Consider the following 15572-nt stretch of genomic DNA (forward strand, 5'->3'; position numbering starts at 1 on the left):
CTATGTATAAGAGGGAACTACTGGGTATTAGGATTATTATAACTATTGTAATATCTTGAGCTTTCCGAATATAATAGAACATCTTGAGTTTAAAATCCTGGTCTCAGGAGATAAGAACAGCTCTGAAGATAATAGAAACTCTTTATTTCTATGTTGACATTTCTTCTCCAGTTAATTATCCCCTCTAAATATAGCAGAAAGTCTTGGGGTGGAGTGGAGAGACTCTTCTACGTTAGGAACCACGTTAGGGGTCTCGTTCCTTAAACAATGCTATCCACTCATCCTGAGTCACAATATTCCACGAATCCTATTTCCACATGGGTTGGCTTCTCTCCAAGCATTCCTTGCCCTTTTTACCTCCATATTTTTTCTCCTATGTCAGCAATTTTGCCTGAAATACCTTACCTTCCTCTCTTTAGCTAATCAAATCAGCCCTTCTTCTAAATCCAGCTCACATCCAGTCTCCAGAGAGCTATCCCCGACCTCCATTTCCTCTCTCCTCTTACCTTACTATGCTGCCAACATCATGCTCAGTATTAGTGCACTGTTGTTTGTTTACAGTTATTTATTCATACTTCATTTTTAAGGTTTCCTCCACTGTATCATAAATCCAAGAGCCACACTATGTTAGAACTGAGCTTCACCTTTTGTACACCATTGATATTTAGATATTGTTGGTTGACTAGAATACATGAGGCAAAATGAGTGAAAATTTTAAAGTCCTGCTTAGGCATGAATAATAGCATAATTTGAGTGCTTTCAATATGGATTCAAGACATTTTTGAAAACTCAAGATGAATTAAACTACTGGTACAACTTTCCCATTTGAAAAATATTTTATGTAGGGACTGGGGATGTGGCTCAAGCGGTAGCGCGCTCGCCTGGCATGCGTGCGGCCCGGGTTCGATCCTCAGCACCACATACCAACAAAGATGTTGTGTCCGCCGAGAACTAAAAAATAAATATTAAAAATTCTCTCTCTCTCTCTCTCTCTCTCTCTCTCTCCTCTCTCAGTCTCTCTTTAAAAAAAATATTTTATGTAGTAATAGAATTATAATAATATACTATCTTGGAATTTAAGCAGGTGCTTGTTACAACTAGCTATACTAAATCATAATAGAGTTTGTACTCTAGTCAGTAAATTTATTTGAGACAAATTATTCATTGAGTCCCTAATTCATATAAGGAATCACACTAAGATCTGCTAAAGAAGAGATTAATGGACTGGGGATATAGCTCAGCTGGTAGAGTGCTTGCCTCGAAGCATAAGGCCCTGCGTTCAATCCCCAGCAACACGCGCGCACACACACACACACTAATAAAAAGACTGGCCAAATCATTAACACTCAACACTTTAATAGAAGAGACAGACTTGAAAACATTTCAAAGCAGAAATTAAATAAGCAATCAAATAGCTAACCTATTGAATAATATATGTGATTAATTTTAATCAGTAGGGTATAGGAATCATATGCCTAAAATAAAATAAAATAGGAAAAATACCAGTTGAATGAGGCCTCAGAAGATAACAAGGACTTTGTAGACCAAGAAGAGAATTCCGAGCGATATAATCAGAAAAAGCAAAAGATATAGGTATGAAAATAGACTCTTTATTTTTAAGCTCTTCTCTGTAGGTAACCTCATCTGCTACTTCATGGGGGCAAAGGTATTCTTCTACATTCATTCTATTCTTGAATGTTTGTCTCTTTCCCTTCTATTTCAAAATTGCCCTCATTCTTGCCCATAGCTAATTCTCCAAATTCTTGTGTACTCTCTTGCTATTTGTCTCCTCTCCAGACTAGTTCCAGGGCTCTCCTTCCCTGTGACCAAGATCTTTTTAAAGAATAGGCATTTGTTATCTCCACTTCATCTGTAATTCATTACTCAGTAACCTAATTTGAATTGTCATTCAAAGGTTTCACAATATGTTTTGTATTTAGCAAAATAAAGTGAAACATGGGTTTACTTTCTGGTTGTGTCTTTTCTTTATTTAAAAGATTTAACCAGTATTTCTTCTTCAAATTTGCTATATTCAGGAAACAGAATGTATAGTCTCTGAAGCAGGATTTCTCATGTCTAGAAAGTAAACTATTAACAGCTGAAAGTCTATTTTCAGCAAAGAACGTGTTATTATAGTGATCAATGAGAATCTTGAATGTTAAACATGCTGTTCTCTCAATGTATCTTCCCTTAACTCAGAGCTCTTTACAATTCCTCAGATAGGGTGTACAATTCATTTTCTTCAATAACATAAAGGAGGCACTTTAAAGGAAATTATCTTATACAAGCCAGGGCCTCAATCCTTTTTGAAAGATCAAAGAACAGTAAGATTTAGTATCTCGACTGTTCTGACAGCCAGGGAAATGACCAAGTCCCTGTACCTAACAGACGCTCTAGCTCTCTGGCAGTTTCATTTACTAAAAGGAATAATGGCTAACTAAGATGGTTTCTCCTCTTCTATACAATAAACAGCTAGAACTCTCCATAACTTGCTTTGGTTTCCTATCTTGCCTTCATTTATCAGCTCCCACTAATCACCAATATTTCAAAAGTGCAGAGAACCACCCAAATGAAATATGCATCTAAGTCTTTTCAGGAACAATGAATGTTATACACATGATTCTATGAACTATTAGGTAATTCATGAATCTCAGCTCATCTTTTCAGATTTCCTTTGTAAAGAATACTTTAGTAAATTGAACAATCCAATCCCTTTAATATTTATTTTTTTATCTATTGTTGTTTTGTGGTACTGAGGATTAGACCCAGACCTTCACATATGCTAGGCAAGCACTCTATCACTGAGCTACATCCTCAGTCCTTTTTAAAGTTTTTATTTTGAGACAGTGTTGCCCAGGTTGCTAAGTTGCCTGGGCTGGCCTCCAACTTGCAATCCTCCTGTCTCAGCCTCCCAAATTACTGAGATTACAGACAAATGTCACAATGCTCAGTTTCCTCTAATCTTTTAAAAATGAATTTATCCTATAAATAACACATCCCTCCTTTTAAAAATGGCTCTTCTTAAAGTATATAAAGGTAGATATTATATCTTCTCTCAACTACCAAATGCATATGGAAATTCGACCTACCAAATGCACTGGATATTATGGAAATTCCATAAATATTTGCCAATAGGCTCCTATATACAATATTGTTCAATATTTCCATAAAGGCCACTCCACAAATGTTTTGACCAAAGGTCAGAAAATTTCAGGCCTATCTTTAACACTGATAGGGACTAGGATTAAGACTACAAATGGAAGCCCATATTTCATATGTCTAAGCCATGCACAGTGGAGAACGCTGTCATCTCAGTTACTTGGGAGGTTAAGGTAGGAAGATCATTGGTTCAGATATAGCCTACGCAATTTAACAAGACTCTCAAAATAAAAAACAAAAAGGGCTGGGAAAATAGCTCACTGGCCAAGCACTTGCCTAAGGATGTGTGAGGCCTGGGTTCAATTCCCAGTGCCAAAAAAGAAAAATTATAGGATTATTAAGTTAGACCATTAAATAACATGTGGCCCCATCTCTAACACTGACAAACAGACCTTCAATTACCTGACAATACAGGTTCTTAGATTCTTTGAAGTTCTACATCTCTGTGGCCAGCCTGCCCCCTGCTCTTCCCTTTCCCCAGTTCTGTCAACATCTTGAGGGGCCCTACATACACGTGTGAACATCCTACTGACCTCAAACTGCTCCCCTTTAGGCACTCCTCAGAACTAAGGATATACTCACTGGTTTTACCTTCCTAAGGACCAACCCAGGGAAAAGGCCCAGGAAGATGTTGGAAGGAGCTCTGAGCTTTTTGAGGGCAGGAAATTCCACAGTCCCAGTGCACAGAGGATGCAGGGAGGGAGTGAGGCTCAGGCTGGTCCTACCCCGCAGGCCCTCAGGCCCTTCATGCTGGGGGCACGTGTGGCCAGAGTAGTCTTTCTCATTCACAAGTCCCAAAGCACAGCCTCTCTTGCCTGGGACTAAAAGCAATGCTAATCAAATGGAGAATGTACAGAGCAGACTTTTTACTACTTGAAACTCAGTATGTCAGATTAAGAAGGTAGATATTACTTGAAATTCCAATCTCTAATCACTTCAATTCCCTCAAGATCTACAATCAAAGGGTCTAATATTTAATCTGGATCTATCCTACAGACTAAAACCTAGATTCTGCACTTTCCTGACAAATTCATACAAATTTACAGAATTCTATTCACGTGCTAGAGGGAGCTGGGAAATCAGGAAGTAGAAGGAGGAGAACACAGATTATCAAAGACAAGATCAGACATGCAGATGTTAAAAAAAAAAAAAAGACATTTCTCTTGGGTTCTGTTGCTTGTGTGGGAAAGTTAACACCATGTTTAATCATCTGATCAAAGTTCAGTATCTCAGCTTGCTCTTAGTAAGGCAGACTCATGCAGCTCACTCATCTGCCTCCGAACGTCCCTAGCCTGGCTACTGTACGTGTGATAGGTCATGCTGAGCTTCGTCAGCATGTCAGTAGACTGATGACAGCTCTCCCTATGTAGAATTACTTCCTTCACCATAACATGCTTCACTGTAATTTCCACTTTACTTAGCAAGAAAATGATTCTGTTAATTTGAAAAAACTAAGAAATAATTCTCATCACAATACATATACATACTCCACAGGAAGGGAAGTATTTCAACTGGAAATCTTATTTATGTGTACTTACTGAGATTGTACCATTGTCTAGACCTATGGACAGTCTTCTGGTTTCCGGGTTAAAAGACATGCATGAACATGGAGCTGAAAGAAATGAACATGTTGATGAAATTAACAAAATGACGATTCTCATTGATTCAGGAGTGCCTAACTCTAGCTAAGGATGTGTGGCTATTTTTTTCCCACTATTTTCTGAAATAATTCATTTAACTCCCACTCACTAAAACTATACAGTAATTTTACAACCAATCCCTAGTTTTTTAAGTTGTCCTTTTAATGATTACAGCAAGTAAGACATTCTTAAGCTGGACAAGTTCCCAAGGGCCTGGTCTCTGCTTGCACTGTCAGTATTCAGTCTAAATTTGCTCCACTAGATCAACAATACTTTGTGCTGTGTAAGCCTTCAATCACGGCTCTCTCTCTTCCACTCAAATAGAAATAATAGAAATAACCCACTCTTTCTGAATTAGAAAGATCTTACTCCCAGCCCTCCATGCCCACACATATATACACACATAAATCTATATTTGATTTATCAATGATATAGGGCAAGGGAACTAACAAGTCTTCAGGAGGTTTGGTGGAAGCTGCTAGTTGAAAATGATGACAGATCTTTCTCAAGCTAAAAAAATAACCACCCAATCAACACAGGGCTAGGCACTGCAGGAAAAACACCAGATGAGTCAGCACACCCAGTCCTGGGCTGGGACTCCCTGATCCACAAGGCCAAATGCCTATGTCTACTAAGTCCTATGCTCAGAAGAAACCTGTAATCAATAAGGACATATTACATAGCTTCTAGGTCCCTGTCATCTTTATCTACACTTCCTCCTAAGAATGGGGGATTCTTAACAATTTACCACACACTGAAAAAGTTGTTCAAAAGAGCCCAACACAATTTTTAAATGCTCCCCCTATTCACAATGGCCCTATGGAATATGAACTTATCAATATAATCATAACCACAACACCCAATTTTTTTATCTCTACTTTTTCAGTTATGATTAGATGTCTCATCCAGGTCACACAGAAAAAAAAAGTTGGAGAAGGTTCAAAGACATAATTCAAATACACAGTGCCATTTTCAAACACCCATCTAGAAATATCTAACTATAAAAGAACTTCAAGTTCTGTTGAAAGACTCACTTCACCTAGTAAACACATCACTTAGTAACATTTTTTTCTATAAAAGGGCTCTGAACAAATCAACAACATAAAGAATCTCCTCAGCTGCATAAATAATTTACATTTTTCTAGTTTCAACCATGACATACTCAGAAAACAGAAACATACATTTAAAAAAAAATTCCCTAAAACTCCCACTAGTATGGACTATCTTCTTTCTGTTTAGCCACAAAATAAAACCAGATTCCCAAAAGTATACTGCCCAAAAAAAGCAACCAGATGATATTTAATGTACTAACCTAAGAAATTCAGTCTTATTCACCCTTGGCCTATATAAATAATTTGGCAAAATTTCTACACAAATGCTAAGATGCCAGGTTGCATAATCTCATATGTGTGCAGAATTAAAATATATTGATTGCATGGAAAATTACCTGGAAAAATTATCTGGAAAAAAAAACAAGAAAAAATATATTGTTAATACAGTTATATGAATTATGCACACACATAAAAAATATGTAGTAAAACTAAGCCTCGTACTTTTTTTCAAAAGATTTTTCTTTAACACTGTTTTTAATCTTGTCACTTTGCTGTTCTTATTAAAATTAATTTTAAATATCTAATTATTTATTATGATTTAAGCATGAGCATATGAAGAAAACCTGACTGTAGCCCCAAGGAGCGGCATGCTAGCCAAGAACACCCTTATCATTTATCAATGATTTCTCAACTGAGATACTACCACAGGAACAAACCTTATCATTTAGCTGCCCAACTGACCATCTATAAGTATGTTCTCTGTATGGTCATGCCACAGTTAGGCGTTCCACTGATTCCTAAACATCATTTAAAAGACGTTTTTACAACAATGCATAAGCTATTCTTAAATTTATATTGCCATTTCTTTATTCCTGTTATTCCCCCATTTGTTACTCAACAAAAATTTAGAATGCTCACTATGTTCCAGGCATGTGATACAATGATACATAAGGTATACTCGTTGCCATCAAGAAATTTAGACTGTGATACCAACTACATGTAAGAACTGTATGACTCAATTTCATCTTCTTAGTTCAAATCACTTTATGTATAGGAAGAAATACTACCAGAATTCAAAAGCCCTGTTGTTTGTAAATGCAATTATAAAGAAATCTTAACCGAAATTCTATAACTCATGTGCCTGAACCTAAGATGTTCCAGAGCTGAAAGCATTAGCTGCCAGATGCCCTAAGGCACAGCCATCCTTCAAAGAAGTATTATGGGGAAACATTAGGCAAACCTGGGGTAGAGGGAAGAAAGAGAGAGTGAGAGAGGGGAGGGGAGGGAGGAAAGTGGGGGAGAGAGAGAGGGAAAAAAAAAAAAAAGGAAAGGCTTTGGGTATCTGAGCCTGATGCTCCTCAATGATTTCTCAACTGAGATATTACCACAGGAACAAATCTTGAGTTGGATACCCATAAGCCCGGGCAGGGCCAGAGAGGCAACAAATGGTCTCAAAAGAATTCTGACACCTAAATTTGTTAACTACAGTAAATCTTTTATTTGGGGGTGAGAGTACAGAGATTACCGCAAAAAATCCATCTCTTTTGTAAAGGCTAGTGCTTTATAAAACTCCTAGCCATGCAAGACAAACATCAAAGGGACAAAACTGGGAAAGGATAATGAGACAGAGTAAAAGTAGTAATGGTCAAATGGGAAAGGGAACTTTGGGCAGGAAGAATAAGGTGGAAACAAATAAAATATGATTTAGGTATAATAGCTGTTATAGTTTGCAAACATGTGACACTTCACAAAAGTCTGCTTCAAATGCTATAAAACTATTAATTCATAAGGCAATAAAGAAATAACTAATCTCATGGCTAAAGTGCAACTTAGAGATGAACTGGCTGGGCAACTTTTCTATTTGCTCACCTTAAAAATGCTTTCTCCAAAGAGTAAAGTGGCTGATCATAACTGTAAAATTATAACACAGTGTCCCTCTGCTGACTTCCTCAATCTAAATCACAACCCTGAGCTCTAGATGACATAAATACAACATGACACAATCCTGAAGATATACTCATTCCTTCCATGGCATTTTTAACTTTCCCAGTGAGGATAAGCATACCAAGTAAGCTCTATGGGGTGATCCCATCTGTTGACGCCTCCCAGGTATACCATGTCATATGCAGATGGCCCGACTTCTCCTGCATTAACCAAATAACTGAAATTCAAGGACTTGCCACTGGTTTTGCTTCCTACTTTCCCCCAACAGTTTTATAAAAAATGTAGTAGGGGTGGAAATGGTCACAATTTCTCAAGAAAATAGTACAGAATTAATTTTCCACACATCTGAAAAAGATTTGCCATCGACCTTTTCTGTTTGGGTCTGAAATAACCAAAGGGAGTTCCGTCTGGCAAAATTTTAGGAAGCAAGATAACAAAAGGTATAAAAAAGACAGAAAGGGCTAGGGTTGTAGCTCAGTAGTACAGCTCTTGCCATGCGTGAGGCACTGGATTTGGTCCTCAGAATCATATAAAATAAATAAAGGTATTGTGTCCGTCTAAAACTAAAAATATTTTTAAAAGAAAGAAAGAAAGCAATGTGTACAGGTCTATGTGTACTGGGACCTCTTATTCTCTTTTATTAGTATCAGGACTTTAGACTTTCATGGCCTATCATAGTCTCACCTTTAAACACTTTGGTAACATTTGAGTAAGTTTTAAAATGAAGTCTTTGTAATGTAAGCCATGCATTCAGCTTTAAGTTCAGGGAAAACTAAAACAAAGAGAAGCCCCAGTATAGGTGATTATATTAATGCTCACATAATTTGAAGGAGGAAAATCCTCAAGAGACAAGAGCCCTAGACATAAAAGACTCAAGAGACCAACATCAACAAGTCAATAATTAAATGGATTGGAGAAAAAGTGACTTGTGTTTCTAATATTGTTATCCCACAATTGGCATAAGAAAAAGCCATTACCCTTGCTTTAAAAAAAAAAAAAAATGTAGTTGACAGGAGGTATTTTCAGAATATTTCTATTTGGGGAAAAGTTTCCTAATTTCTATTGTTTATACCAATAATTCTTTCATTGTATAACTAATTTATTCTTGTCCTTTGCTGACCAGTTTAACTTTGCTTGAATAAACACAAGTTTCATGGAAGATTAAGTCCTGGATTTCAATCACACTGACTGCTTTACAATGCTAAAGGTATTATTTGGCAGGATACACTAATCTTCAGGAGATGTTCTGGTTGGAACTTTAAAACTAAATAAACAATGGTACTTCCGTGAATAAAACTTCAAGCATTAAAGGCATCTTGATGAAGTTAAATGTCAGGATCCCACAATAAGGGGATCAGTTGAACCTCGAATGAGTAACACACCCCAAACAAAGCAAAGGCTGGATTCACAGACAGTATTTTATCTAGCCTTATTTGTCCTAGCACAATGTTTATTAGATGTGCAATACCCTACTCATGTTTTATTTCATTAAGCATACTTATATTGAGGAATTTGATGGTCTAGTACTAAAAAGTATTTTTCATTTAAGTCAAACATTTTATGCACTCTACCAAAATTGACCTTTTTTTTGGATCTAGTCTGAGTAATATCAACAAAGTCATCATGAATAAGTGAGGAGAAAGAAGTTCACTGGATTAGAAAAAGTGATATGAAGGGAAGGGAGTGGGAATGAGAATAGAAAAGACAGTAGAATGAATCAGACATAACTTTCCTGTGCTCATATATGAATGCACAACTAGTGAAACTTCACATCATGTACAACCAAAAGAATGGGAAGTTACACTCCATGTATGTATAATATGTCAAAATACACTCTACTGTCATATATCTAATAAGAACAAATTTTTAAAAAAGAAATGGTTGCTTTTTCTCCCAGCAAGTTTTAAGTCTTAATAAAGTGATCTAACTACAGTAGACTTTATAATGCTCTGCCATATCAATATCAAACGAAAGTATGCTAAATAAATGCTGTACTTACTCAGATTATTAATATCTCATATTTTTACTTTGGATAATCTGTTTTCCTTCATTTCCATTAAAAAGCAAGTTTCTTGGGTATCTTTTGTTTTTAGTAAATACAGAATTAATCATTACCTCGCTGTTTTAAAAAATGCAATTTTACACATATAAATTGTTTGCAAATGGTTCCATAATATGAAAAAGAAACTAACAAATGCAGCAATATACTTCACAACCAGGAACCAAGGAGTTATTTGAAATAAAGTACAAATTGAAACAGTAGGATAGGCATTTCCCAATCATATACAGATTCCCAGTCTGCCATGGAACTTTCAATTGAGTTAATGATGTTTAAAAGTCACCAAATCAATAACTACCTTATAAAAACAGAACTGCTACATTTATAACTTTAAATACTCAATCAGCACAACAGAAGAGATGGGCAAGGAAGGGAAAGCTGAACAATGACAGGAACCACCTCCCACATGCAGAATTATCAAAAGTTTTCATCCCATTATGACCCTATGTGCGTATGTGATTATGCGACCAGTGTAACTCTACATCATGTACAACCAGAAGAATGAGAAGTGATATTCCATTTATGTATGTATGATGTGTCAAAATGCATTCTACTGTCATGTATAATTAAATAGAACCAAAAAAACATAGAAATAAAAAAAGTTTTCCTCTCTAATGGGAAAATTAACATTTAAAATTTATGTACAAAATAACTCATTTTCATTCCAGATATAATAGCATTTGAACATATTAATCAACTTGATTTTTCAAATCTTCAATTTCAAGTCATCTGTCCTTATCATTACAGTCCCAACAAATGGAAAAAGGAAACCAACCCAGCTACAACCTCAGGAATTAGCCAATTTTTCTGAATAACTCTGGGTTAATAATAATGCTAGTATATATGATTAAACAACAGGCCTTGAAAAGTATTGTGCAAACAGTTATTTGAGAATAAAGAAAACGAACTGTTTATCTGTTGTTGGGCTCAAGGCAGCACAACATAAAGAACTTGCCCAAAGTGACTCAGCAAAATGGTAGAAATAAAAATAAAATTCCAGTGTCCCACCTAGGCACAGGTTCTAACCTACAAGCTATTTTAAATGTTCCAATCTAAAGCAGTGCACTTGGAGTGGAGTGAATTTAATATAAACCATGGACTTCATCATGTTCAAGTTTCAACTAATCATCTTAACTAATATAATTCATTTATTGTACTCCTTACCTCATTTCACAAAGAATTTGAAATCACTTTAAATAACCAGATATGACAAAACCAAACAACAGAAATAAACAAAGAGTCATGATTATAAGAAAAGAAAAAAAAAATACACACACACACATTGCATGTGGCTGTACCTGTCCGTTGAGGTGAGGTGCAATGAACAAAGGCAGTCTGCAGCAAGTTAATGCTAACTTGAGTGGGAACACGCAGAAGTTAGGTGGACATTCACACTATCTGCCACAGCCATTCTCTCCCAGGCTTTTGATAAAACTGGGAAGCGGATGATTCAAAATGATGTGTTCACCTCTGGTGAAGACTCAAGGTTAAGGTGGCCACACTTGTGTGAAAACTGAGGGGCCCAATCACAACTTCAGATTGGACAGATGCCATCCCTCCAGACCAAAGCAGAGATCCGGACAAATGCCAAAACATGACACCTCGTGACTATGTTTGGTGCACCTATGCATTTGCAGATACCTTTGAAAAAAGGTCTTCTGATTTGCTTTGGGGGCAAATGCATAAAAGCTTAGGAGTTAAGTAAATTTTATCTGCCTTATCTGGAAATAACAGAACCCACAGAGGTTTTCCAATTGTCCAACATGCCCCAGCCCAAGGCTTTTACCCCTAACAGCCTCCTATTCACTACATATTTGGCAACAAAGGTGATTTTACCTATTCTCCATACCCAGGGGAGAAGTTGGTAATTAAGGCCCACAGATGATACCCAATCCTCTGATAGAATAAGAACAGCCTCCACCACCTGCCACCCTGGCTTGCACCTCAGATTCCTCCCTGCCTCTTCTTTGTCTCACCAGGAGCAGCAATCCTAGTTGGTAAAGTAAATCTAAAAGATCTCAACCATGAAAATTGGAACGTCTGTGCTTTTCACATGCTTTTTCTCTGTAGTGTGATGCAAATATGGTGGTTGAAATTCTATCTATTAGAAGCCTAGAACAAATAATCACATTTATGGATGCATCTGAAATCTTAACACTGCACCCAGAGGAAGTTCCCTCTCCATTTGACAAGCTCAGGCAGGGGCCCAGGTGGGCTGATTGTAAGATGATATTATCATAGGCAATTAGCAACTACTACATGGGTACACCAAGAGGATATTTTGAAAGAATATTTGATAAGGAAAAGCCTGGATTTCTCATTCATCCATAAAATTAGCTAGCTTATAGGAAACTATAAAACAAGTCAACAGTTATCCCAAATTCTCTCTACAGAGGTGCTGGGAGTGGTAGCGTGTGTGCTTGCAAGCACAAGGCTCTGGGTCCTTTTTAATCCCCAGCACCATCAATCAATCAACAAACAAAACAAATAAATCTCTAAAGAGATCAGGGTTCAAATGGGCCTCCTTCAAGGAATCTTTGTGACCATGTCCTTATCATGCCTCTTTCCCTGTCATTACTTTATCACTGACCATGGCTGGTACTCATTTAATGTCTGCTTCCCCATGACAATGTAAGGAATACAAAGGAACAAGCTGCCATATTTAATCACTATAGCCATGGTACAGGTCACGTTATGGAAGAAAAGTTTAACATTTGTTTGGTGAACTGTTCAAAGAAATGAAAGAGAGCAAAATATTACTTTCTGCCTTTCTTCTTTACATGCCCTTACTTTTCCCAGACTATGTACAGCTCAACACCACAGTGGCACCAACAGGACCCATGGCAAGTCCTTCCTACTGAAAGATCAGAAACCCAGAAAAAACTTAACAGATGGGAATTAGGAGGTCTGTACAATTAGGGCTGGGCTTGGTCAAATACTTGCAGCTACAACCAAGGGAAACTCACTTGTGCCAGCTTAAGCACAAATGGGCACATCCAGCAGGAGGTGGCTCTCTCTTAAAGGCAGAAACCCAGCCTGGCATGGGGGTGATGTTTAGGAAGATAAAGAGGAAAACCCTCAGGAATCACTGCTTGGGCTTTCCCACCCTCAGAGGTCAGAGGGTCCTCCCTCCAGAGTTCATCCTTCCTTTTCTGAAAATCAGTTGCTCTAGGTACAAAAAAGTCTCACAGCTCTTGGGCTTATATGTTCCCAGTTCACAGGACCTGTCTACCCTAAGACTAGCATTGCCCAGGTCCAACTGCTAAATTCCTGGGAAAACCAGACTGGCCAGGGGCAAACAGCTTCAGCCAGGCAAGTCCGGTTTCTCGGGTTTCCTTCCTTCCTCCCTCCCCAGGAAGGAGGAGTAGCTCAGAAGAGACCCTGGAGACATTCCCACAGCAGTGCTAGAGTTTTACCCTGAGGCATCCCTCTACACTTCATCTTTCTCCTGCCACTCCCCCAGGGTCACTCAGCCTTGTCAAAGTCCTTTCAGGCTGACTCCCATCATCCACTCAGCCTTCACTACCCATTCCTTCACATTCAATGCCTCCTGCTCCTTTCCTTCATTAAACTTCTTCTCAAAGCTACCAAACATCTCTTCTCCTGCCCAGAACATGACAAATACTCTATTTAAAATGTATTTTAGCAAACAAAATAAACAAGCCATATTTTAAATGTGTAGAATGTTTTCTCCTGTGTTTGGAATACTACTTATCATGCACTACTATAAATGTACAACATGGTCATATCTGCCTTCTGGTATCCATTTTATAGCCCCTGGATTTATTCAATTTCATTTTCACTTATTTTGTAATTAATACCACATAATTTGTAACTAACCACATTGCTTAAGCATAATACTGAATAACCTCTTAACAAAAAAACCTTTCAACAGAAAAGACTGCAAAGCAATCCTTTGGAAACTCAAATCTATTTCAGGTTCTCTAATCAAAACATAGCTTCTTTTCTTATGCAATAAGATTGCCATTTTCAAATTAAACAAAGTTTAAATTCTTGCCCAGAAGTTAGTTACTATGTCATCTGAATGCACACAGTTCCTAGGAAAATAAGTAATTTCTGAGCAATTGTGAAGAATATCACCTTTTTACTTATATCTGTACACAGTAGTAAGAACCATCCAACAATGAAAAATTACAGAAGTCATTTTTACCATGTTCATCTACAAATCCTGGCATCTAATCTGTGTCCCTATATACTGGTTATGTAGTAAACGTCTGATGGGCTACTAACATATACACATATAGCTACATATTTATAAATTACCATTATATACCCATGAGGCTTTACATATGTTCATTTAAACATGTATATATATTGGTTATGAACAAGACAAGCTTCTCAAATGTTAATGTACATTCAAATCATGAAGGAATCTTATTCAAGTACTAATTGTGATTTAGAAGCCCCAGGATAGAAACCAATAGTGCAGTTCTACCAACTTCTCAGGTCATGTTGATTAGGCTGGACCACAAACAACACTTTGAATAGTTATATTTTTACTCCCTTTAGTAGAAAATCATAGACAAATATGCTAATAATTAGAAGGCCCTGTTTCTCAAAGCTCATGTTTAATCATTAGGGAAATGGATGATAATATTCTCAAAGAAAATCATCTTTATTATTAGACTCAATCCTTCCATAAGTATTTATAGAGTACCTATGCCATCATTCTTCCACACAGCCTAATTAATGGTGAAAATGCAGCTAGAGGCTTCTCTGTATTCTTAGAGATGGACAAATAAAAAGAGCATGAAAAGCCCAGGTGCACAGGTGCCTGTATTTCCTGAATCAAGAGTGAGGCAGAAGGATCACAGGTTCAAGGCCAATCTGGGCAACTGAGTGACACCCTGTCTCAAAATTAAAAATTGTAAAAAGGCTGGAGCTAGAGATGTAATTCAGTAGTAGAGCACCCCTGGGTTCACCCCTGGGCTCAGTATCAAAAATAAAAAAGAGAGAGAACACTATCGAGTGATAAAAAATACATGTAGGGAAAGGGATGGATAAGCAATTGCTTAAGACCCTGTGCCTTCATGAGGCTCCCAAGCCTTCAAACTATCACCCATGTCTGCCTCTTCTCTGGCTGACAAGTTGAAAGCTACATGTCTCTGGGGCCAACATCAATTTGCTAGATTACAGCATTATCCCACCTCTTCCAGTTAAATATTACATCAAGTTTGATAAAGAAGCAATACCCAAGAAAAAAAATAGTTATAACACTTAAAAACCAGGAAAATTTTTTTGAAGAATTCTCTTCCTTTCCTGTTTTCCTGAACCTCATCATTGCTATTGCTCATCTTTCTTTGGGACCTATAATGTTGGTCCTAGAGCTTATAATAAATAGTGTGTGCTAGAAACACAAATGATAAAAGGAGAATATAATATTAAGAATTGCACTTTGTCTAATCCAAAGTACACCTATTCTTCCCTATCCCCGCACCTACTGTGAGTTAGCATCCACATATCAAAGAAAAAATTTGGCCTTTAGTTTTGGGGGGTATTGGCTTATTTCACTTAGCATGATATTCCTCAGTTTCATCCATGTACCAACAAATGCCATAATTTCATTCTTCTTTATGGCTGAGTATATTCCTCTGTGTGTGTGTGTGTGTGTGTGTGTGTGTGTGTGTGTGTGTGTACTTTAGATTAGACCAAGCAGAATGAAGGGAAAGGAGGGAGGATGGGAATAGGAAAAATAGT

The 15572-nt window shown here is 37.2% G+C and overlaps 1 protein-coding gene across 3 annotated transcripts in view; it reads right to left on the reverse strand.

Moving 5' to 3' along the window:
- WDFY2 (WD repeat and FYVE domain containing 2) overlaps nucleotides 1–15572 on the reverse strand; it is a 156351-nt gene that overhangs the window by 74666 nt on the left and 66113 nt on the right. For all 3 annotated transcript variants that reach the window (XM_081307540.1, XM_081307541.1, XM_081307539.1), the window contains one exon: nucleotides 4698–4771. In XM_081307540.1, the coding sequence (XP_081163666.1) occupies nucleotides 4698–4771 (74 nt within the window). The remainder of the gene's footprint in view (nucleotides 1–4697; nucleotides 4772–15572) is intronic.

Source organism: Spermophilus citellus, assembly GCF_964194105.1.
Source record: "Spermophilus citellus genome assembly, chromosome: 1".
NCBI lineage: Eukaryota > Metazoa > Chordata > Mammalia > Rodentia > Sciuridae > Spermophilus > Spermophilus citellus.